The 24,511-nt window shown below is 40.5% G+C and overlaps 1 protein-coding gene across 14 annotated transcripts in view; it reads left to right on the top strand.

Moving 5' to 3' along the window:
• Positions 1-18,857, top strand: part of NKTR (natural killer cell triggering receptor) — a 43,192-nt gene extending 24,335 nt beyond the window's left edge. For 5 of the 14 annotated variants that reach the window (XM_075082190.1, XM_075082191.1, XM_075082192.1 and 2 more), the window contains 11 exons: positions 2,708-2,737; positions 3,615-3,760; positions 5,000-5,222; positions 5,776-5,931; positions 7,121-7,208; positions 10,079-10,224; positions 11,254-14,205; positions 14,441-14,536; positions 14,864-14,923; positions 15,497-15,595; positions 17,240-18,857. In XM_075082190.1, the coding sequence (XP_074938291.1) occupies positions 2,708-2,737; positions 3,615-3,760; positions 5,000-5,222; positions 5,776-5,931; positions 7,121-7,208; positions 10,079-10,224; positions 11,254-14,205; positions 14,441-14,536; positions 14,864-14,923; positions 15,497-15,595; positions 17,240-17,318 (4,075 nt within the window). In that variant the 3' untranslated portion in view covers positions 17,319-18,857. Of the gene's footprint in view, positions 1-447; positions 2,738-3,614; positions 3,761-4,999; positions 5,223-5,775; positions 5,932-7,120; positions 7,209-10,078; positions 10,225-11,253; positions 14,206-14,440; positions 14,537-14,863; positions 14,924-15,496; positions 15,596-17,239 lie in introns of those variants that run through there. The other 9 variants (XM_075082193.1, XM_075082194.1, XM_075082200.1 and 6 more) reach the window with 6 other exon arrangements.
• Positions 18,858-24,511: the final 5,654 nt, after the last annotated feature.

The following is a 24,511-nucleotide window of genomic DNA, read 5'->3' as shown; positions in this document are numbered from 1 at the left end:
AACATAGACTCAGTTTTGTCTGAAAATGTATTACAATTTATTTCTGCCGTTTTTGTGTAAAATTTACAGAAACAGTGTTACATCGTGCGCTCCAAAGGTAATGTCTCATTCCTCTAAGGCTGTGTCCTTTCCTTTTCTTCTTTCTGTTTTTATCTTTCTTGTTTTTCTGACCATATTGTTATGTGCATTGAACCCTTTGCTAGGACTGAGGTTCTCGGGGGGAGTGGGCGATAACGTGCTTTTATCAAAAAGATGCTTTTCTCTTCAGGAGTATCTTAAACCAATGTACTTTAAACTTGGGTGGAGAAAGGTATTTGCCCCTCTGTAAATACCTTGGATAACGTTTTAAATTTTGAACGGTCTAAATTATGAAAGTTCTCTATAGAAATTATTTAGTAGAACACCATTTTGGGGGAGGAACTCATCATGACTCCAGGTTTCTATAGCGCAAAGGCAGTAAGCAGGTTTTCTCCTGATTAAGCTCTGAAACAGAAGCAAACGTTCAAGAATTGAAAGGCAGAGTGTAGGCAGAAAACTTTGAAGCGGTCTTTTAAAGTGCACGTTTGCAGAATCGATGTCATGTTACAACCCTAACATTGAGACGAGAAGACCTTCAAAAGCCCAGTGACTTGGGTTTCTGCTTCCCATAGAAAGTCTGCAAAGCCCCCTCACTCCTTGTCGTGCATCTGAAAAGTTTTCTTTTTGGATGATGCTTTTCTTTGTGTTTTCACTTCACGAACAAGTAAATGAGAAAAATCCTTGCCATTTTAGCCATCAAATTGCCAGTGTAATGGAAGAAATCTCCCCGTGGGCTTTAATGTATCAACTATCCCTTTCTTTGCTGATTGAGGAATAGTCAAAAGAAAGTACGTGCTTAGGCAGTTTGCTCAATTGGTCTTCAAATGCTGCTGCGTGGCAGCAGCACAATGCTACAGCATTCATATTAAGTGTGTTTGAACCTGTTGCTGTTTCTGGCTAATTCTAAGGACTAAGTCTTGTTTATGATTGGTTTCATAGAAGTAAGCCACTTCTAATTTTTCACTACTTTAAATCAGCTCTATAATTAAGCCTGCCTAAAATGTTCACTTAACAGCAGGTTGTTACTGCAGTTAACTTTTGCTTAAAGAACTTCAAAAGCTAGAAGAATTTGTCTGTATGTAGCAATACACGGTGTTAGCGAGGGAAGAACAAAGAACACCCCCTACTATTGAGAAATTAAATGTGGACTTGATAGCATTTCTCTCCCTGTCTTAAACCAAAGTTGTTTTCTATTATTTACTATTACAGAAGTGAAAGGTCTGGTTGGCATTTGGAGCTTAAGAAAATCAAGAGTGTAAACGCTCCTGATTCAGTTCCATCTTTTGGCATGCGTTCCAGCACTGCAGGGTTTTGTGACCTAACAGTTCAAAACTTGAGCGAAGATATGTGTTTAAAAACTAGTATTTTATTATAGCAGTGAAAAACTGACCTCATTGTACCACATCTGCGTTATTGTAAATTTAGAAAAAGCATCTGTGATTGATTAGTTATTTTGAGAGAGGGGAGTTCATTGGAAGAAGGCTAGAAAGGCAAAATAGTGCCTGGGGAGGAGAGAGGAAGAATGTTTTCAAATATTAAAGTAACTTCAAATGTAAATGAACTTGAACTCTATTTTTTTTTTCCTCCCCCGATATTTAAGCACGCTCTGATCATCTTTACTGAATTTGTCTGCATCGCAAGGTTCCCTGTGCAACGTTAATGCAGGCTTAACTTGTAGAAGTCATTTTCTTTCCTTTTTGGAAAAGGATAGAGATCGATCCTAGGTCACAGCATTATCATCAAAAAGTTGAATCTTAACATATAATCATATATGCACAGCCTTGAATATTCCAATTTGAAGTCAACTCAGAAATCTGGCGTAACGCCAGGTGCCTTTTAGGGTAGCGTACAAGATGTGATGCAGTTGCAGTTCTCCTTCAGGCTAGAGATAGCTTAAGGTGTGAATCTGAAAAACAAGGAGGCAGTCTGTACTTAGCACAGAGGTAAGCTGTAGGGTAGCATATAACGTCCGCTTGCTTTGTGCTGCTGTTGCTTTTGGGAAGCCTGTGAGCTTATGAGCTGAAGTGCTGTAGTCTTGACGGTTAAAGATAGAAGCATCGCTCCGTATTCTGAGTCATGAGGCCAATCGGGTAAATGGAGAGCGAGAAAGTAGCAGGGGAGGCGGAAAAAGCAAAGACTCTATCGCATATGATAACTCTTTTCTTTTTTATTTTTTTTAAATAAACTGACTTTAAAGTGACCTTGTAATGTAAGAACCTAACAATTTCAGAAACACTTAAATTCCATTAGTTACCCAGTATTTATTGCTAAATTGTATCTTCTCTGTAATTTAAAAATGTTAGAGAGTTACATTTGAATGTGGATTTAAAGACAGCTATTTGAAGATTGTTTATTGCATGCCTAAAATGATACTTGGTACAGCTTTCGAGTAAGCACAGTTAGCTAAACTTCAAACAAACTTCATGTAAAGGTTTAAGAAAGCCTGTGTCTATAATCTGTAAAGTTTTCTTTAATTCCATGTATGTAACTGGATTTTTTCACTATTTTTTTTGTCTTACCTTCACCTCTTGTTTTTTTTTTCTTTCTGTGCCATTTTCCTCTTTTACTTCACCTGAATCCCTGATTATTTTCTTTTTACCATCTTACCATCTTGCTGTTTGTCAAACAGAACAACAAAACCTGCTCCTCATCTCGACGGGTAAGAATCTTTTCTAGTTTCTCCAATGATGGCTAAAATTTGAAGGTTGTAAGTCTTCACATATTATATTGAAAGCAGACAAAAATGGGGAAACAAATTCTTAATTCTGTGAAAGATCATACAGTAGAACAAGATGGAAAACAAAAGTTTCGGTTCTATAAAAATTTCAGGCTGCAACTTATTTCCCAAAGCTGGTCAAAAACTTGGAATGTCTTAAATCCTAACATTCATTTCTTTAAAACTGGTTGCTGCCCTCAGTCCATAGATCAGTGAGTTGAAATGTCAAGTTTAATGTATTTGGGCAGCACTCTTTTTTGTGTGGCATGTTTATATCCCCACGATACGTTAGTTCCTGGAAGTATAAGTTATGGGTGAATGGAAGAAGGGCAGAGAAATGCGGTATAGTAGAACAAAACTGGGGATTCCTTAATTATAACTGTCCCTGCAGTGCCGGTGGAAGCTTGTATGTGGACTTCGTATAAACCTATAAATGCTTCTTCTGTGGGGAAAACTGCACTTTGTGAAGTTCACTTATTTGTGAAGTCTTGATCTCTGTCTTGCATGAAATTTCCAAAATAGAAGTATGGATTAAAAAAGATGATGGGTTTACTCTGCCCATGTAGAAGAGTAGAATGACATCAAGTCATTTCCTCAAATAGAACCGGAGTGGATCTCTGTTTCGTGTTTCATGAAATCTTAGCGTTGTTGTAAATGTAAAAGTAATAAAAATCTTATTTTTAACTTTAATACATTTTTAAGAGCCAGATGATGCCAGTGAAGTTGAATGTTTCTTTTTCAGAATGACTTTGAAATTCATTGGGAAATAATTACAGCAATATATAAATGTTTGTACTTTCCAAATATTTTATTTCTGCAGTGTACATGTTGTCTTTGGCCTGGTTATTTCTGGTTTTGAAGTAATAGAACAAATAGAAAATCTGAAAACTGATACTGCAAGTAGGCCCTATGCAGATGTACGAGTTATTGACTGTGGGGTGCTGGTTACAAAATCAGCCAAAGATGGTAAGCATACTTATCGCTGAAATTAACTGAATGTTGACATTGTTTTCAGAGAGTATAAAAATTATTCCAACGTCTAGAAATCAGTATGGTGAATTTCTAGAATCTTAATTCTTATGAGCTGTTAAAACTTTAAGCTTGATGTAGGTGAGGAAGGTACAGCAAGGGAAAAGGTTTTCTGACCTGAACCTTTGTGCCTTGGAAAAACACATAGCTGCTTCCTGTTCTCTTTAATTAATGTGTGAGGTTAATTAGAGCTTATTTTTCTGAGTTTGAAAGATGGAGACACAATCAGAAGCTTTTCTCGAAGTTGAATTTTGTGTAGTTTCCAAAGGTTTATTTCAAGGTCATGCAATGTTAATATAGGCAGTATGTGTAGTCAACGTAATTTGCCTTTTCATGAGAATTCATAAGGAATAAATGATCTTACATATATGTTTAGACAGTTGCTGTAAAGTAGTGGAGTGTTATAAGCTTGAGTTTTCTACTCCGCTGTTGACTTCCCTTAAGGATAATGTGGTTATTTATGTCCTTCAGAGAAAGCCAAGAGGATAACAATGTAAAAGGATGAAGATGCAGAAAGGAGAGAATGACAGAGTTTTAGAAATAAGAAGTATACAACTGAGGCTCAGACTAACTCTTAAACTTTAGTTTCTTTAGAACGCAATGCACAGGTCACAAAACAAATTTGTTTTTTCACTCTAAGTGGTCTTTGCTTATCTCTGGATTCTGTTCTGACACAAAGCTGTGAATTCAGCGTTACAAACGAAAACACATTTTCCAAGGAGAAAAGCTGGGGAGCCCCCTCCTTAAAATTACACCTATCTCTCAGCCTTTCGTTATACTGGCTTGGTACAAATCAGTGTTCAACTTCAGTTATAAAAGCTGGTGTGTATGACTTAAGATTTGGCTTTGCATTGATATGTCATCTTAAATGGTGGAAGTTGCGCAGGGAAGCTCTTACAGCTCACAGCAGCTGAAGGAACTTTTTTACAACTGTCTTTGGAAAATATCTGTATCGTTTTATTGATACAGGTTTGGACAGGACACAATTATATGACTTTCTATTATAGTATTTTAACTCACTGTGAAAAAAAGCTCATAGTTTATGGACAGAGTTCCCCAGTGGCAGTACGTGTGTGTACTTATACATGTATGAAATTGTATATTTTGTGCTGTGTATATATACGATGAACACAGATGCGTGTGAACACACTGTAAATTTAAAATGTCTGTTTTAAGCTTTGGAGAAGAAGAAGAAAGTATGCTCTGACTCAGAAGCTTCAGACTCCTCCTCCAGTGCATCAAGCTCTTCAGAAACATCATCTGAAAGTGAAGCTGATAATGAAAGAAGCAGAAGAAGAAAGCGTAAAAGAAGAGCTAAAACCAAACAATCAAGAAAACGAAGGAAGGAGGAGAGGAAGAAAGAGGAACCAAGGTGCAAGCGAATCTCAAACCAAAGACGGTGACTAGTCTCTTAAATTAAGAATTTCTGAAAAATCTGAGAAATTCTACTTTTTTAATGAAGTACTCAGTCAATGAATATGAAGGTGCTTTTATTCTATAAGTTTGGATTTTGATGGTTGATTTTTATAAACACACAAAAAAAAGCTGAGCTTGTTGGGCAGCTTTTTTTTGATGAAACAGTTTAAGGTCTTTGCAAATAGAAGCTAATGGGACTTTGACGTAAGCTTCATGTTAAAGTTTTTAGGACCCGCTATGCCTGTGTGTTAGTGAGGCATCAGGCAAATAAGATCTTTGATTTATATTCCAAAAATATTTCATGACAAACGGCAAACCAAAAGCAAAACTATTCCCTGTAAAGCGAGAACGGAACCCTCTTTCCAGTAAGAGCGCACCATCCTTTAGCATGAAGGGAGTTGTTAATGAAACATGCTTTGGTTGTTAAGCCATCTTAAGGCTCAGTGCATCACACAAACTTGTTTTGGAATTTGCTTTGAAAAGTGGTGTTTATCGGTTGACAGTTAATTTTGATTTATCAACTTTTTCCCCCGTAGCAGCCTTTCTGACAAGAGCGATATAACAGAAAAAGCGGTTGATGTTAGCACAAAGAGGGACAAACCTGTGGTACGTCCTGAAGAAATTCCCCCAGTGCCTGAAAATAGATTTTTGCTAAGAAGAGATGTGCCTGTTGTCAGTGTAGAACCTGAACCGTAAGAATCGTTGAGCTTTCTTATTATGTTGACTTGGTGGAAACTGTGTCAAATTTTCCTGCTAACGTTGTATCACTAGTACTGATAGCAGATGATTGCTGTAGCGTCAGAATTTTTAAATGAGGTCATTTAATGATCCTTTTTACAGTTTTCTTCATAGTATTCCTTACAACCCCTGTGAGGGTTTTTCACTGTAATCTAATGAGTTCGTTTCATTGGTCCTTAAGGATCGTGCATGGTCACGACCTTAAACTCAATTACAGTGATGCAGAAAAATGAGTAATTCCAGAAAAAATTCTGCAGTGCAAACCACAGCAAATATTTGATTGCAAGGGAAACCTGGGTTTGGGAGAGGTGATTTTTTTATCTTTTTTTTGACTGAAGAAACAACTTTTGGTTCAAAGTCGGTCAACCAGAATTTTATGACCCATCTATGATTTTGAAAATAAGAGAAAATACTGTTCCTTTGATGCAAAGGAAGTCATGAGTTCAAGTCATTTCCAATTTGTGTCTATTAAATTGCTGTTAGGTTGTTTTTCTAGCAAATCTCTCTGCTTCTGGACTCATCTGGCAGTGTACTGTATTAGCTGAGTCTATTTCTAAAATCAGTTTGGGGTTGGTTTCTTTTTTAAATTTTCAGTTGATGGTATAGCCTTTACGAGTAAGCCTTTACTCGTGCTTCCAAGGCCTTAGTAGCTGCTGTGTTTGAGGGTGTGACACAAACTGTAAAAAGGAGTGCTGAATTACCTCTTGTTGCTTAGGAAAGAAGCAAGGCTTTAGAACCCGCAGACTACCGTGAACTGCCACTCCCTACATGAAGGCACTGTGTAACTGCTGAGATCCTGAAACTGTTCTGTCCATGTTGTCTTCATGACTTGGCCACCAAACACAACTGAACCTCTTTAGAAAAGCCACGCACCACTTGAACAGAGTACTCTCAAGTTCGTTGTTGGCATTTGTTTACACGTAGGGAGGTCAGATGGGTGTTTGGTTGAAAACAAGTAAAAGTTGATTTGCCTGCCGTTGCAGAACCGTGTGTGGCTTGCTTTATTTCTTGCAGAATTCTCAGTTTTGCCATCTCCCAAAATAAATGAATAAGATTAATATTTTGCATGATGAACTTAAACTATTTTTAAGTGTAATTTTTGGGGCTTTGCTATGTAAGCTTATATTTTATTAATCTATGTAGGAAGCTTCTTGATGCTACGCCAGTTCTGACTGACCAGAAACCATCAGTCTCTAAATCCGGACGAAAAATTAAAGGAAGAGGCACAATAGTATGTGACAATTACTTTTTTCTTTTGTCTCACCCAGAGTATCTTCTGTGAACTTGAGCTTTGAATTTCCTTGAAGGCTTCATATGGTGCTTTTAACTAGTGTTGACATGTTATAGATTCTAGCTTAGAAGGTTGAAATATTGCTGTCAGGTAGCTCATTTTATAATGCTTTTTTGTTTTCCATCCTTCTTGTTAATGTCTTTTTACCTGAAGGTTGTTTGGGAAAACAAATGCTTATTCCTCAGCTATACAAGAATTCTTAAAATGTAAGAATAAAATTATCTCTCTTTAAAGACTGGAGTGAATTCAGCCAGATTCATCCCTCGCAAGGCACAAGATTTAAAGTAATGAGAAGCGACAAGAGCTTTTACTCCTCTCCACTCATTGGGTTTCCTTGCTGTTTCTGTTAAGCCTTAGGACTGCATCCCATAACGGTAGACAAAACTATTCTAGAAAGTCCTAAGTGTATAGGACAAGTGTATATTGCTTGTCCTCCCGAGTTGTGGTACTCACATCTCCTGGTGATTGTGCATACGGTGCTGAGAAACCACAGTTCTGTTGGCAACTTTGACAGAATCACTTGCATTTGTTCTGCTTTTTGACATTTTAAGTCAACCTTTTGGTTCCTTTTTTTTTTTAGCTATTTCATGTAGTTTTCCAAATTTCATCATCTGTCCTCATAATGTCACAGATGACGCTGCATGGGCCGTGCTGGTAGTGAAGCATTTTTACAGATGCACAGACTTCATCCATTTTATTTTTTTTCCCCTCTGGGGACTGCAGCTGTTCACGCAGATCTCACTTCTACTCCAGGTCTCTGGTATCCTGAAGACTTTTGCTTTTGCGTTAGTGCTGCTGTACTCGAGCAAAAGTTTTCTTGTCTCTTTAATAACCCACAATACAGGGTCCAAAACACTGCACAGCTGCACTTGTTTTTCATTCAGTAGAAGAGGGAGGAAGTCAGAAAAGCTTTTGTAATCGTGTGTTTGATTCTGGTGTGTTTCAAATTGTAGCATGTCATGGCTGAGCATATTCTTCCCCTTTAGAATGTTTTTTTTTCCTGAATCAGTTTAGCAGGTGGCATTTGGGTAACCATAAACCAAACCAAAGTGTGGTCCTGGCAAGGTTTTGTGCAAAAAAACCTCAAACCCCCAAAGTTTATATCTAGAGATCGATTTCTCTATAGCTGAAGGCACTTCATTAGAATGGTCTTAACTGAGACTCCTCTGAACCTGATTTCCTTATGTGATAGCCACTTTGAGGATCTGAGAAGTACCTTTCTACTGATCCCCGTGATGCAATTATTTTAAGCCACAAAATGAACGGCTTAGATGGCCCTAGCGTGGAACAAGGTATTGCAGTGTTTGGGCCTCGCCTGAGAACTGAACCTTATTTGCCAGCCCTGACACTAAATCTGATAGCTGTCCTTGCTGCATTGGACAGCTTTCATTTGTGTTTAACACTTGTCATACCCGCTAATGGAAGCCTTTTAAACAGAGTGTTTTGAAATATTTAGGTAAATAAAGACTTCTGGAAGAGTAGCTTGAAGCTGAGTGGAATTGCCTTTTGCCAGGGATTCGGGTGTCTGCGTCTTGTTTTTCATAATTTTGGCACCCTCTTGATAAAATTAAGAATGAAAACCACTAATATCAGCAATAATTTTGGGCTAGCAGTTAGCTGGAGAAATAACACGTTTTCTGCCATCGGTAATAGTCTGATTAGCAAGAGTTTCTATCCAGGATGAAATTGTTTGATGTTTTTCAAGATGTTTTGTAGTTTTGAATCTTCTTGAGTTCTGAGAGACTCCTGAGTATGATATGACAGAATTAGGGAGGTCCATGAAACCTTAGTAACCTCTGATATGCCCTTCATCTGTAAAAGCTTTTTTTAAGTAGTCGTTGCTTCAGCTCAAAGGATAGGAACCTCCAAATCTTTAAGGCAGGTTATTTATGTAAAGAAAAAAGGATGTTTTAAAGACTTCTGCCTGCAATTAACTGAATAAACTAATACATGCATCTCTGGTTTTATTCTGGAGGGGGAGCAATATAGTTCTTTTTCACATATTACCTGCTCCTATAAGTGGCTCAAAATAAGTAAAATCCAGGTGTTTTTCTTTTATTGAGTCAAGGAGCATCTAATTTCCTTACAGCATTTACCAAGTGCATATCCAACTGGGTAATGGAAAATAATGAGTTAGCAATACTAGAGCTTTTTCTCTGCTGCACAAGTAGCTCTCATTGCCTACTTAAATGCTGTGCCTAAGCATAATTTTTTAAGTATGAAGCTTCATTACACTTTTGTGAAAGATTATTTATGATTTTTTTTTTTTTTTTTTTGCTTGGAAGGGGTCTTAAACTGGATTCCCATTGCTGAAGGGCTGAAGAGCAGTAGCTTTTGAAATAGGGCTTGTCTTTACCCCTGCAAACAGTTAAGTGTCTGCTAACTGAAGTGAAACATCTGTGCGTTAGTATCCTGAAAAAAATAGCTGGTTATCTGCAGTAACTGTGTTATTTCAGAAGGTATTATGTACAGGGAATTTGTGACTTCTCCCTCAATTCTTCCTTTTCCATTTTGGAAAATGGCTTAGCTGACCCCTCTCAGGCTTTGAGAGGTGGTCTCAGATTATGAGAAGATAGTTAGCTACATAATCCAGTCTCACATGAAGGATATAAGCATACCAAAAGTGGGTGGTTTTGGCAGGAAATCTAGCATTTGTGTTTTCTTTATGGACTTTGTATGGATAATGTTGTCTGGCTTGTGTTGTGAAGATGTATGCAGAATCTGTGTAAGAGTCAGAGTGTATTTTTTTTATTTTCCGGTCTGTTTTAAAGCAAAATATATTATTCATCTACCTTTCTTTGTTTTCGTAGCGGTATCACACCCCACCTCGATCACGATCGTGTTCTGAATCTGATGATGATGAGAGCAGTGAGACCCCTCCTCACTGGAAAGAGGAAATGCAAAGATTACGAACATACAGACCACCTAGTGGAGAAAAGTGGAGTAAAGGCGATAAGTACGATCCTTACTACAAATTTCAAATGTCTTGGTTTTTTACACAAGCTTTAATAGATTGTGTAGATGTACCATGTTGTTCATGTTTGGAAAAAAAATTATATATTTGTGGTTAATACACTCAATTTAAATTCTGAAAATTAGAAGTGGAAGGCTCTCTTAAATCCTTCTATACTTTGCTAATGTGACACCAGGTGAACACATGCTGAAAAGTGTCAGAAGGTCAGAAGAGTCACTTCTGGTGCTGCCATCCTGGAGTCTTATTTAAGATGTAATTCATTGACCTGTCAGCTTTCCTGTTGCTTTCCGTAGAGCTGGTCATGTCAGATTTCCTTTAGCCTCAATCTTAGTGATAAGGTTTCTCTAGATACCAAATAAGACGGTCAAATCCACCAATCCTATATTGTTTTAGTTACGTGTTCTTTCTGCTGTTACAAACTCTGTGGCGGAAGCCAGCTCTTCAGAATTTGCGATTGCGTGATACTAAATACGAGTTTATATCAAATTACAGTAGGTAAACTCCAAAAGCAAAACCAAAGAATATGATGTATAAATCATTACTGTATAATTGCAAATATTTATGGTAAATCTTTTTATATACTGAGTGCATTCAGTTTATTGATAAATTGCAGCGTACCAGATAAGAGTACCAAATAGATGACATTTTTCAATTTGTATTTAAATATCGTCTATGAATCCTGTAGTTGTAGGGGTAGCTGTAACTCCCCAAAGTCCTATGGATTTACCATTAACATTAAATCTCTTTCCACAAGTTCTACCATGTGCAAAACTTGGGGATGCTGGCTAATTCATTTCTTAGAGAGAAGTAGCTCTCTTGATAGTGGTGTAACTCCTTATCTTAAAATGAGCGTAACAAGCTCAGCCAAAACACAGTTGTCTGGTAGTAAAGGGAGGATGGCGTTAATTATTTTTAAACTTAATTAATTGCCTTGGAGGAGGGGAAAATACTTTATCAGAATTTTTTAAAAGAACTTCTGCGTAGTGTGGGCCTTATTTGTTTGTTTTTAAGGTTGAGTGATCCAAGTACAAGCAGATGGGATGAAAGAAGTGCATCCCGGAGGTCGAGGTCCTGGTCACATAACGGTTATTCTGATCTAAGCACTGTGAGATATTCCAGCCATCACAAAAAGCACAGAAAAGAGAAGAAGAAGGTGAAACATAAAAAGAAGTCTAAAAAGCAGAAGCATTTCAAGAAGCACAAACAAACTAAAAAAAAGAAAACATCAGCCTCTTCAGATGTAGGATCCTCTCGTTCCTTCCTCAGGAGGACAAAATCATCTTGTGATCGTGAGAGGAAATCGCGCTCTTCTTCACTGTCTTCTAGGCATTCATCCAGAAGAGACTGGTCCAAATCTGATAAGGAAGACCAGAGTTCGTCGACTTTATCAAGCAGAGGGACTCGATCATACTACAGGTCCAGGTCCAGATCCAGATCCAGATCTAGGTCTAAATCAAGATCTTATTCCCGAAGAAGTTCTAGGTCAAGATCAGCCTCTAAATCATCACGTTCTCGAAGTAGGTCAAGGTCAAGTTCTAACCCTAGGCATCAAAAGACAGTTTTCAGTTCTCCCCGAAATATTCCAACACGATTAAATGAAAATAAGTTGAACAAGACCACTGAGCCTGTAAGAGCAGTCATACTCCCGAGTGATAAAGTCGTCGTACCACCAGTTGTCCCAGAAAACCTCCCTGTTATACCCTTAAGTGATAGCCCACCGCCTTCAAGGTGGAAACCCGGGCAGAAACCATGGAAGCCATCTTACGAGCGAATTCAGGAAATGAAAGCGAAAACAACCCATTTAATACCCACACAAACTAATTACAACTTAGTGGTTATTAAAGAGGCTAACACTTCTTCCTCATACCCTAAGCGTCAAAGGAGTTCAGATAGCGATCGAAGTGGTTATTCCAAATATCATAGTGACAGAAGCTCAGAGAGTTGGCTAAGATCAAGAAGCAGGTCCTCTCGAAGTAGGTCATACTCAAGGTCTTACACGAGATCTAGAAGTCCATCTAGCTCTAGGACAAAATCTCGTTCTTCTGGCAGATCACCGTCACTGAGTAAATACCGCAGTGACAGGTCAGGTTATAGTGAGTCGACATCTTACTATTCCCTTAGTGATGATGATAGACACAGAAACAAAAGGAAACCTGCATCAAATGATCAAAACGCTCGGTCTCTTAAACTGAGGCAAGAAACGAGCTCTGAGAGTACCCTCCCTTACAAGTGTACGAAAGACTACGATGAGTCTTCTCAAGGATTGAAAGAGAGTGACAGTTTATCGTCTTCAGACTTCTCTACTGACAGTGAGCGTTCTGCCAAAATGAAAGCAGTCCGAGAGAAAGAAGGCCGTTTTCAGTTAGAAGGAGATAGTCAGAAACAGGATAAAAATAGCCTAAGTTCTGAGAGAGGGCAGGAGAAATCCAAGTGCGAGCAGGATTCTGACCATGCTAAAAAGAAAGCCGCTAAGGAGAAATCTTCTGAGCAGCCTAGAGGTGGTGCAAAAACGAAACGAAAATCCTATTCGGGTAGTAAATGGGACTCTGAATCAAATTCCGAAAGAGAAGCGAGGCATAATAGGGGAGATTCCAGACCCTCCTCTAGTAAAGAAGAAGGAGAGGCCTCATCAGGAACTGATACAGAGCGTAGCATTACCAAAAGGATAAAAAAACAATCGAACTCTTCGGAAGGCTTTCTGGATTCTGATTGTGCGTGGAAGACAAGCAAACAGTTGTCATCTTCTGAATCTGACAGCTCTTGTTCTAGCTCAGCAAACACTAGAGGAAAGTCAAAAAAACAGAAACAGGGAGCGAAAAAAACTCTTAAAAAATCACATTCCAAAAAAGCAAAAGAAAAGGTGAAAGGGAAAAAGGAGAAGAAACACAAAGTTCAGAAAAGAAAAGAAGTGTTTCATTGGCAGCCCCCCCTGGAGTTTGGTGAAGAAGATGATGATGAGATAAATGAAAAGCCAGTTACCAAGGATGACAAAATAGAAAAGCAGCTTACCAGGGACATAAAGGATAAAAAACAAGTTTACGAAAAGGATGAAATGGTCAAAGATAAAATGGGAGACGGTGAAAAGTCTTGTGCAGATGAAAACCTTTTAGGTAAAAACACTACATGTGATGCCTCACCAAATCGCAGTAACCTTAACAAAGATAGCATTGAAACAAGCGCTTCAACCGGTATTTTAAACTCAGGAATAAATGTGACCGCTTGCAAGAATGAGATTAAACAGGCTGAAGACAGTAACCAGAACGGATTGGAGGATGTTATTCAGACAGATGACAACATGGAGATTTGTACTCCAGATCGTAACTCACCAGGGAAGGTTGATGTGGACGTCTTGTCTCCTGTCATTCTCACTGCTAAACCTCAGGCTTTAAGTGCTAGTATAAACAAAGATCTACAGGTTGACACCCCTGAACAAGACGCTGTCAAACTAGGAAACAATGTTACAGACTTCATTAATATTAAAGAAGAAAAAGAAACAGGAAAGCAAGAAAATAACTCTCTCCCTGTGTCTAATATTAAAGACTGTAGTTTAAAAAGTGAAACTACTGAAAATACACAGAGCAATGTGACAGATAATAAATGGAAGCCTTTGCAAGGTGTTGGTAACCTACAAGCAGCAACAGTTAGTACTGCCGCCGAAGTTAAGAACGTAGCTTCAGCACCAGAGCCTAAACCAGCAGGTTTAAGGATTGAAATAAAAGCTAAAAATAAAGTAAGGCCGGGATCCCTGTTTGATGAAGTTAGAAAAACAGCGCGGCTAAATCGAAGGCCGAGAAACCAGGAAAGCTCCAGTGAGGAAGAATCGCCGAGTAGAGATGACAATAGCCCATCCAGGAGTCTCAGTAGGTCACGAAGTAAATCTGAATCTAAATCCAGGCACAGAACAAGGTCTGTTTCTTACAGTCACTCAAGAAGTCGCTCCCGAAGTTCTACGTATTCATATAGGTAAGAAGTTTGTGCTGTTCCCACAGCCTACTGTGCTAACTTGAAAGTTCTGATATTCTTAAGGCCTGGTTTTCACCACAGGTTTTTCTTTTAAACAGCACTGTATCGTTTAGCAGGTCTGCAACAAATATTTAGCTTAAACGATAAAGCCTTACAATGCTTTTCTTATTTTCTGCCACTCTTCTCTTCAGTTATATTCTATTTCACGTTTTTCAAAGTTGTTCATTGGTTGTAGGTCAAGAAGCTACACAAGAAGCCGAAGCAGAGGGTGGTATAGTAGAGATCGGTCAAGAAGTCGAAGTAGTTCTTACCACAGTTACAAGAGCCGTAGGTAAGTTTCTCTAAGTGGAGATAGTGTTGGGGTGTATCACAAAACCAGTAAATGAGGCACAGCAGTCCAGTGCATCAGTGTGAGCGAGCTGGAAATGCGCTTATCTACGCATTCTGCAGCCTGAAGGGCCCACGTGAAATGTGCAGTTAGAACGGTCAGATTTCAAAATCTCCTGCTACTGAAAAATATTGTTTAATGTTTTGTAGTATGGATAAAGAATTCTGAGCAAAACGTGGTCCTCTCCTGTCGCTCCTCTTCTCCCCCCACTCTCTTCAGCACTTGTTTCTGATTAACTTAAAATGTCTCTGTGTTCTTGTTTTTTGTCAGTCGAACCTACAGTAGAAGTAGATCCAGAAGTAGTTCTTACGGTCACCACAGCCGATCTAGGTATGGATTATCATTTGATACAAACTCTGCAATAAATGTACTTATTATTAAAAAACCTTAGGATAAGAACACCCCTGTATCTATGGTACTTAAAAATAGAATATCCTGACAGCAACTTGAATTAAAGCAAAATCAACGTAAGACACTTTTAAAAGCTGAAAATAATCAAATCATCCTGGCGTTGCAGTTATAGATGATGACATAAGTAATAGTGAACTCATTTCCCTTTACTGTTAAAATAAAATTGAGTTACAAACGAAATCGCTGTTACTTGTTTTCAGAAGTATTAGCAAACAAGATTTTTACTGCAGCTACAATTTGTAGAGAAAATACGAAACTTCTTAAATGCTTAGTAAGTCTTTTCGAGATGAATTTGAGATTTTTACTGTCGTTTTGAAGATACTCGTATTGCAGATTTTATAAAACGTAGAGTGAGTTTGCCATATCCTTCAAAAGTAATTTCTGTATAGCCACTCACCTCTGTACGTAAATGTCTTGAAAATATAGATTAAAATAAATGGCGTTTTAGACAAGAAGTGCTAAGCTTACGGTTACTTTCTTTTCCCTTTAAAGTAGATCGTACACGTACGACAGTTACTATAGCAGAAGTCGAAGTAGAAGTAAAAGGAGTGACAGCTATCGAAGGTCCAGAAGTTACGATCGGCGATCCAGGTATGTTCTCGCTAGCGGGACTTTGATGCTGTATTTATGCAAAAGCGTTTGCTAAATACATACTTTAAATGTTCATGAAGGGTAATGGTTTCCCCCCTCCCTCCCCCCAGGATAAAAAATACATTGTTACCAAAAGCAGTAATTAAAACCAATTAAAATTAGAGCAAGTGCGTGAGTGAGGAAATCGGAATTTGTGACATCCTAAATGTGAGGATGGGGAACAAACTAGATAAGAAGGATTTGAGACGGCTGCAGTTCATTGTATGTTTGCATTCAAAATTAGCACTTTGGGGTGTTTAAATAGCTGTAAACGTTTCTTAAAAGCTACAGTGATCTAGCTCTCAAGATTTGAATCAAGTACCCTGTTACGGATTAAAAGCTACCTGCTATGCAAAGAATTCCCCTGGATGGTAAATTCTTCTTGCTTAGCTTGCAAAAGTGGGTTTCAAAAAAAAAAAAAAATCTGGAAGGGAAATGAAAAATTTCAGCGCTATCCAGAAGTAATTTTTCACTTCCCAGAACGTATTTAGAAAGAACAGTTTACCTGCAAATCCAGCGTGCTTCTGATGAACGTAGGATAAATTTTATTCTACTCGGTCCAGGGGAATTACACAGATGTCAGTGAGCACATTTCACAAAGACCAGAAGTAGAACAGGATATAGATGTGCACTTAGTGACTATGAGCCATGATTTGCTTTGTGCCTTTTAATATGGCCCGAATTAGTCAGTGGTAAATCAAGCAGATCCCCAAGACTACTGTAAGCTTTCATCCTCTGCTGTCCTCATAGTCATTTTGCCACAACTTTGTACCAACTCTTAACGGACTCTGCCCTCACCCATTTCCCCATGTAGTTCTGACAGTAAGACAACTTTCATCTTGCGTTTGAGGGGAAATTAAGGAGATTAACAGAGAATGTGGAAATACTTACAAAATCATTGGTTTAGGATGTTGGGAAGCTTCAGAGAAACAATGTTGGATTAGGATGTGCTCATCTTTCATTTAGAAAGCTTTCCTTACAGGCACGAGGCTAGAAAATCTCTAATGCAAGTTTATTCTTTGTAATTCGAATATGTCCTGTGGCTTGTCTGAAACCATCTGGACTCTATCTTGATGTTTGGCCAGGTGCTGAGCTTGGAATTCTTCTGGATAAGTCAAAACATTTTAATCTGCAACTTCCACTCTGCAGACGCTCACATGCTCCCGTTGTTGTTACAGGGCCTAATTGTTCAGACCCTCCTTCAGACGAAAAACTGCAATATATAAAGCAAGGATTTGTGAAATTATCTTAGTTGAGAATGCTTGCAATATGAAATTGTGTTTGTTAGAATGTACTTCTCGGCTCCTGGCATTTACAAAAACTTAATTTGGACGATTTCTTGGCTGTATCGGAGAAAGCAAGAAATACTGTAGTTAGAGTTCGACACGAGTTACACAGGGCTTTCATCAGGTAAAGTTAATGATTATTTGAATTTAGGGGATCCCTCAATGAATACTTCAGTTCTATGAAATAAGATCCTGTAAAAGGCTCCTTGTATATTTTCTTGTCTCATGCTTGTCTGCCTTGACAATTGTTTGACGTGATGCAATTTTGAATTTGAAGCTCCAAATACAATTTTGAGGCATTTTAATCTTTTCTTTGTAGATCTTATGGCTCTGACAGTGAAAGTGATCGCAGTTACTCTAACAATCGAAGTCCCAGTGAAAGCAGCAGATATAGCTGAAAACGTTTCTTTGACGATGGAAACTGTTTAATCGGCTTTTTCCAGTGTTATGTTAAAAAAAAAAAAAACACACCCTGTTGTGACAGTGTGGAAAATGAAGTTGAAGGGCGATCCCTGAGTTAGCCGAAACTTTACTATTTAACAGTGAACTCGCTTGACTGACTGTATGCTTACGGAGAGGAGGACTGACCTCACCTCAACGGATTTTTTTCTTTCTATTTTATTTTGTATGTCAAATGCTACTTTTACAAAATAGAGAAGAAGAAAAAAAAGAAGTTTTGTTTCCTTGAATTGGATTCTCCAAGCCATGAATGACACCTAGGTGAATTTGCCGCCACCGCTTTTCCGCGTGCGGCAAATGGTACTGCCTTTAAGTACGTTTATAAACACCTTAGGGCTTTCTGCCTGTTAATGTTAAATATACGCTAGCAACTATAAAACTGTGAAGAAAACTTCTTACGAAGGCTGCCGTTTCTAGTTTATTAAAATGCTTTTTTTTTTAATGCTGGAAGATGGGTTCCATGCTGTCCTGTTTGTGGATTATTGCATTCTATACAGTCTGTTCGCAACAGCCAGGTGATGGAAACAGAGACTGCCACTTTGTCTTAATCCTTACTGTACTGTGACGTTACCGAAGTCATCTGAAAAGGGTGAGATTACGCACAGTGGGAACTGTCAGCCTGACAAGCGGTGAGCAAGGGGGGTGTGTGTGAATGAGTTTTGATCTAAATAGCCAACTTGTCTAAACTTCTACGTTTGAATTTTGGGATAAACAGCAATGTTCTTAAGTCTAAAAAAAAGGTGTTTCTGAGCACTTCTTTTGAGTTTCGTTTCAATTCATGTTAGAGCGCTCGGCATACTTCAACACGCTTTGAAGTTGAACGTTGTAAACTGTTGAGTGTATCGTGAGTTTTGTTCGACACACTTTTTTAAAAACTTACGTGATGATAATCTTTTTGCGAAAACAAACCATAATGGTTCCTTTATAGAACGTCTGTAGATGTATCCCATTTGCCGTAGGGAATATCGGATATTGGTACTGCAGATATTGAACTCTGTATTGTTAAAGCGATATGACTACAGAGATACCGGGATGCCTGGTAAGAAGCATGGACAGTACTTTCAAGGTGAAGTTTAATACCAAAAATGACTCCATGTTACAGGTAAATGGTTTGCAAAAAAAACCCCGTAGATTTAAGCTGAAGAGCATTGAGTAATTTTTGCAATATTCTGATTGAGTTGATTTAAAATTCTTTGTAAAGTTTTTCAGTGTTTAGATAAAGTTGTGTACTAAAAACCAGTTTTTTAATGTAACCTGAAAAGCGGGGTCTGTAGCGGAAAACCAGACTAACATAGCTTTATTAGAGCTAATGAGTACTGTTGTATTATACTAGTTTTCATTACTGACTTTCTGTAATATCTGGAGACATTTTCATTTTCTCTGATGTTTTCGGATATTGAAAATGTTGTTTTTTTTTTTTAAAATCTCATCAAGACTCAACAGTTTTGAAAATTAAAAGTGGTAATTTCTTGCTTAGATGTCAATTCTGTCTGATTGAATTAAGCTATTCAAAATTAGCTTTTGGTACACTTCTGAAACATGAAAAGGAAGTTCAAAGTGAAGTTTGAAGGCTGTGATGATGCCCTCCTTTCCTGCCCACGAACAGCTGAATCAGACGTTTGTAACGCAGGTTCCCAAAACCAAATTTGTCATACAGGTTTTTTTACTTTCTAGAAGAACCCAAAATTCGGGCCTTACACCCTTGCTACTCTGGTAGTTCAGTGAAAAAGTGTGTGCAGGTAATCCTTTCAAATCAATATTTTGTAAGCTGCTTAGCTTTTTAACATTAAATACATTTATTACTGAAGTCCGTGTACATTTACGGGCGCGTTTAGGAGCCATTTTGGAGTCCGGAACAAATACCGAACTGCTAACTCGAGCCAAGGTTTGTTGCGGTTTCGTAGTTTTAAGTACAAATGTAACTTGTTTTTTCCCCTACTGAGAAAATAGAACTAGTGGACTAGTGGCATAACAAAATATACGAATATAAACATTGCCATTCAATACTTATTAGAGAAGAAATTGCTCCAGGATCAGACTTTGTCATATTTCAGATCCGAGCTGACTTTTTAAGGCCGGCAAAAGGTAATAGAAATATAGTCAATCAATTAATTGTAGTTATCCAAAATTACTGCAGCGTCACTAATGTCTACTTCGTACCTTTAATTAAAGCTTTATGAAGAAATTCCATCTGGGAGGTGGTTGGGGAGGGCTGTGACAGAAGGGGGGAAGTATTTTCACTTAAAAAAGTCTGTTAGGTTGTGCGTCAGATAGAAAATCTGAATAGAAAACCCTGAGCTGGTTTTCTAATGTTGGTCTATGGTTTTGCAATTTTGGTATTCAAAAGTAGCTGCTGTTTGTAAAATAAACTTTTGTACATATCTGCAAATGCCGTTTTTGCTACATCTGGAAAAATTTGTTGCTGCTTGAGGGGAACAGGCAGGAAAATTAAAAATATACTTCAATTTCTGTATCTGCCTTTGTCCCTTGCAAGGCTACGTACAAGTCGCCTTTCCTTTTCCTGACCTACATAGAGAATGACTCCTCAGCGAGGCTCTGTACTGGGTTTACATAATAGTCACTGGAGGAACAAATATTTTGAGATTTCCAAGTGATTTGAGGTCTCGCCATTTCCTCAAGACACATAAAAGGTTCCTATCCTTTGTGCAAAGATACACTTAAGAGATCTGCTTTGCTAAATATTCCTTCCCAAATACACATTCCCACATCGTTTCCGTAGCATATTGGAAATGTGGTATTCGTTCAAGTCAGCAGATGTAATAGCTCAGCGGACTAATCCATTAGTCTTTAGACCTTCTGTTCCAGAAAAACTGGATTTCATTGGAAAAACACCGACTGGCCTTGGCCTAACGGGAAGGCGAATTGCCTTGGTCTGAGGTAAAAGGGACGAGCGCGAGTGTTCCCTTGTTGTTCGATGTAGTCTTTAGCGCGATCCGGTTAGCCCGGCATTGGCCGATCTTCGGAGCGCTGCTTTCGAGGAGGCACAAGAAATCCTAGGCAGGAGAAGTAGGAGCTCGAGGTGATATGAGCTTACAGTGATGAAAGGTGTAAAAAATGGTAATTTAAGGAAGGGGAGGGGCGAATGGCTACATCCAAGGCAGCAGAGAGAACCGCTAGCGTAAGAAATGTTAGACAGCCCTGCAGTGTAAAAGGAAGACAGGGAGAGGTGGTCAGCAGCCTTGCTTTCAAACGCATAATGTTGCTGTTTGTGCTTAAAGAGCCATATTCTGTGCAGAAGTTCAACGCCGGGATCAGGGGGCTGCTCTCAGGTGCCACGGACCTGCTGCCGTGGAGGTCAAGCCGTCACCTTGAGCCAGCTCCGGGAGGAGGCAGGGCAGCGTTAAAAATAGAGCGGCTGACACACGGGTATGTATTACTCATTAGTGACACTTCTTCTGTTAAAATAAGTCTTAATTTTACTACATTTCAGGATTTATTACTCAAATATAAGTGGTTTCATCAGGGGGGAAAAAAGGAGGGGTTATAAATAAGGGTAGGTCGGTACCTCTTGGGTTGCTGCTTGGCAATAGGATACCCACAGCACGGCGCGCGCAGCACGCCGTCGTGGTGTGGCTCCGTAAGAGCAAGCGTCCTCTCTCCAGTTGCAGGTGGGTGAGTTGCCTAGTCTAGAATAAGGCGATACTAAATGAGCCATCTGGCTGTCAAACAACTAGTTCTTACAAAGCCCGTATTTACAAAACAGCATAAATGCACTTTTCCCACCGCACCGACGTGCGGAGAGCTTTCCTTCCTAGTGTATCGCTTCTAAACAAGGGCTATTTGTGTCCTTGCACTCGAGGGTAAGAAGCATTTAAAGTGCTCTTTCAGAAGATCAGCGAGTATCTGACAGTGTATTAAATTTCCGTTGATGGCTTTGTGTGGTTGGCGATGATCATGCGTACAGTTTGGAGCAGAACATGGTATTTAGATGACCTTGAGCTGCACTCTGGAATCCATCTGGTGTAATTTCCAAACCGAACGCTGCCTGGGATTTAAATCATGAGAAGATAAAGCTTTGCATGCTCTACCCCTGCTTAACATCCCTATAAATGACTTTTTTTTTTTTTTCATATGGTTGTGAAACAGTAATGATTTTCCACCTGGTTTTAAAATGCTTTAGTTGCTCAACTGTGGTAAGCTTAAAACTGTTTAAAAATTATATAAACAATTAAAGGGACCCTGACTTACCTTTAATAATGGCCACATAATCCCTCCGAAGCAGATAGGATTGCGTGTGTGAAATCGGACAGTCTGTGGCAGTTTGGGTTTGGTTTGTTTTTTTTAATGAAGGTAATATTTTGGAGTCGCAGTGGATGCACAAAGCGGGGGTGGGCATTAATTTGATATCAGTCGGTATTTCTGCAGTGATGTGTCTCTGTCCTCCCAAGAGCATGGGGCAGCCCAAGAAAGCCAAAGTCCTTCCCCAAAGGGTGGTCTGACGTGGAGCGTGATGAGCTCAGCGCAGCTTGTGGATGCTCGTGGGTCCTAGCCCTGGCCTTCGGTCCTAGCCCTGGCCTTCGGTCCTAGCCCTGGCCTTCGGTCCTAGCCCTGGCCTTCGGTCCTAGCCCTGGCCTTCGGTCCTAGCCCTGGCCTTCGGTCCTAGCCCTGGCCTTCGGCTGCAAAATGCCTTTGTTCAGCCAGGAAGGGGCTGCCATCCCCTTTGGGCTTTCTTTTTCCCTCCAGCTCATTGTGCAGCCGTGAGAGAGGACTCTCCTAGCGCATTAGCCGCCTGTCCCATCACACGGGCAGCGTCTGCTTAACTTCTCCCTGGTATGTTTTGGAAAATGAGCCATGAAAAGCACGAGGAGGAGTGGGAAGGCCCTCTGGAATGGGAGAGGGTGAGGGGCTGAGGGCTGCGCTTCCAGGAGAAACACCCGGCTCTTTCGGGAACGTACCAGTCGACTTTTGAGTCTTCCAGTGCTGGTTGAAGGTGTTTAAAGAAGAATGAAAAAGCAAAGCCGTTCTACCGCGAGGGCTAGATATTTGGCATAGAGAAAGCTTTGTTAAACCAGCGTAGCTGTGTCAGTTTGTGTTTATACTCGCTGCCGCAGAACTTCAAGGGAAAGGAAGGCAAGCGTTTCCCTGGCAAACCCCCACCCGCGCCGTCCCCTCCACGTGGGCAAACCAAGCGCCGCTCACTTCAGGCTGAAGCAGGTGGCAGCCTGGCGTGCCTCGCCCCCAGAACATGCGCTGGAGTTGAGGGGCAGCCTCAGATGCAGAGGACTTGTCCCCGGGTCCTCCGCAGGCTCCGGCAGAGCCGGCTGCAAAGCTTCGCTAGTGTGAAAGAAGGGAGGTCCTAGAATCAAAGTTGCGGGTGCACAAAGAAAAGAAAAAGGCGACAAATATATGATCCTTTCTCAGTAAACTTAGCAGGCTTCTGCAACGGCTGTGTTTGAGCTGCTGTGTTTAATAATGTCTGTATAAAGCAGCTGTGGATTATTTTTTTTTTTTATTCCCTTTATGCTTCTGCAGCGTGATGGCTTCCACCTTCTAGAGGAATAACACCGGCCCTGGGGAATGCTTTTTTCTTTTCTGCTGTGATGTGCAATTTGATAATATCATTGCGTGTCCTCAGCTCCTATTTTGAGAGAAATAGGGTCATTTCATTTCACTCATTTTCAACGTCTGCCCTGTAGGACCCAATCAGTCCTTATCGTGTCCCGCGAGCTGCGCTGCCCAGGGCTCTTCTGCCTTGGCTGCTAACGGCACCTGTAGTCACTGGCCCAAAGGAAGGAGCAGCGGCTGCTCCGCAAGCAGCGTTGCTATTTAGAACCGAGGCTTAGACATAATTTTGGGGACCGTGCTTGATATCTCATATTCCACTGACTTTGCTTGGTCCTGCAGCTCTGACCGAATAGGAACAGCCTTCAGCCCACGTGCCAAAGCTCTCTTAGAGTCATGGACTACAATCATAGAATGGTTTGGGTTGGAAGGGACCTTTCGAGGCCATCCAGTCCAACCCCCTGCCGTGAGCAGGGACATCTGCAACCACATCAGGTTGCTCAGAGCCCCGGCCAGCCTGGCCTTGGGTGTTTCCACGGATGGGGCATCGGCCACCTCTCTGGGCAACCTGGGCCAGGGTTTCACCACCCTCACTGTAAGCAAGTTTTTCCTTACATCCAGTCTAAATCTGCCCTCCTTCAGTTTAAAACCATCACCCCATGTCCTGTCACAGCAGGCCTTGCTAAAGAGGTCACCCCCACCCTTCCTACAGCCCCCTTTAAGCCCTGGGAGGCCGCAATAAGGTCTCCCCGCAGCTTCCCTTCCCCAGGCTGCACAACCCCAGCTCTCCCAGCCCGGCCTCGCAGCAGAGGGGCTCCAGCCCCCGGAGCATTTCTGTGCCCCCTCTGGCCCCGCTCCAACAGCCCCGTGTCTGTCCCGTGCTGAGGAGCCCCGAGCTGGAGGCGGCGCTGCAGGGGGGTCTCACAGAGCAGGGCAGAGGGGCAGGACCCCCTCCCTCGCCCTGCTGCCCGCCCTGCTGGGGATGCCGCCCAGGGCACGGCTGGGGGTCTGGGCTGCGAGCGCACGTTGCCGGCTCTTGACCTTGGACCTTACATCTCCTTTCTGCAAAGACTAAACCTGTCTTGTGCCAAATAGTTGTTCATTTTAAGAAGTCAAAACACCAAGGGGGAGGGAGGATATCGAGTACTTGATGTTCTCCTCTGTGGAAGGACAGAGAGAGTAGAGTGTTCCCTAAGACTGCGATGGCCGTTGGTTCCTCCGCACCACCAAAGCCTCCTTGTGTCACCTGGGGGGCAATTCTGCGCCCTCCAGAGCTCACAAGCGTGCTGCGAAGGTGCGATTCCCTGCTGAGCTCGACAGGATCGGTTATTAGAGAAACGAGAGCTGTGTCAGGGCAATTTTGGTCAACAGTAGCGAATCTGGGAATGTGAGTTAATAACATAAAGCATGGGCTGCCTAGTTGTGCCTTTGCTACTTGGTGTGATTTTAGATTTCCTGAGTAGCAAAGCGCAGTGTGATACACGCCTTTTGTCTTTTTCCATTAAACTTGGGGAGGGGGAACAAAGCCAAAAATTCAAGTTTTGATAAAAACAGCTCTATCTGCCAAAATGAAAAAAAGCCCCATCTACTGATGGTGAAATGCAGCTTC

This window comes from Phalacrocorax aristotelis, chromosome 2 (genome assembly GCF_949628215.1).
Source record: "Phalacrocorax aristotelis chromosome 2, bGulAri2.1, whole genome shotgun sequence".
NCBI lineage: Eukaryota > Metazoa > Chordata > Aves > Suliformes > Phalacrocoracidae > Phalacrocorax > Phalacrocorax aristotelis.
The sequence above is the reverse complement of the archived record's forward strand: the minus strand, read 5'-3'. Positions and strand labels throughout refer to the sequence as shown.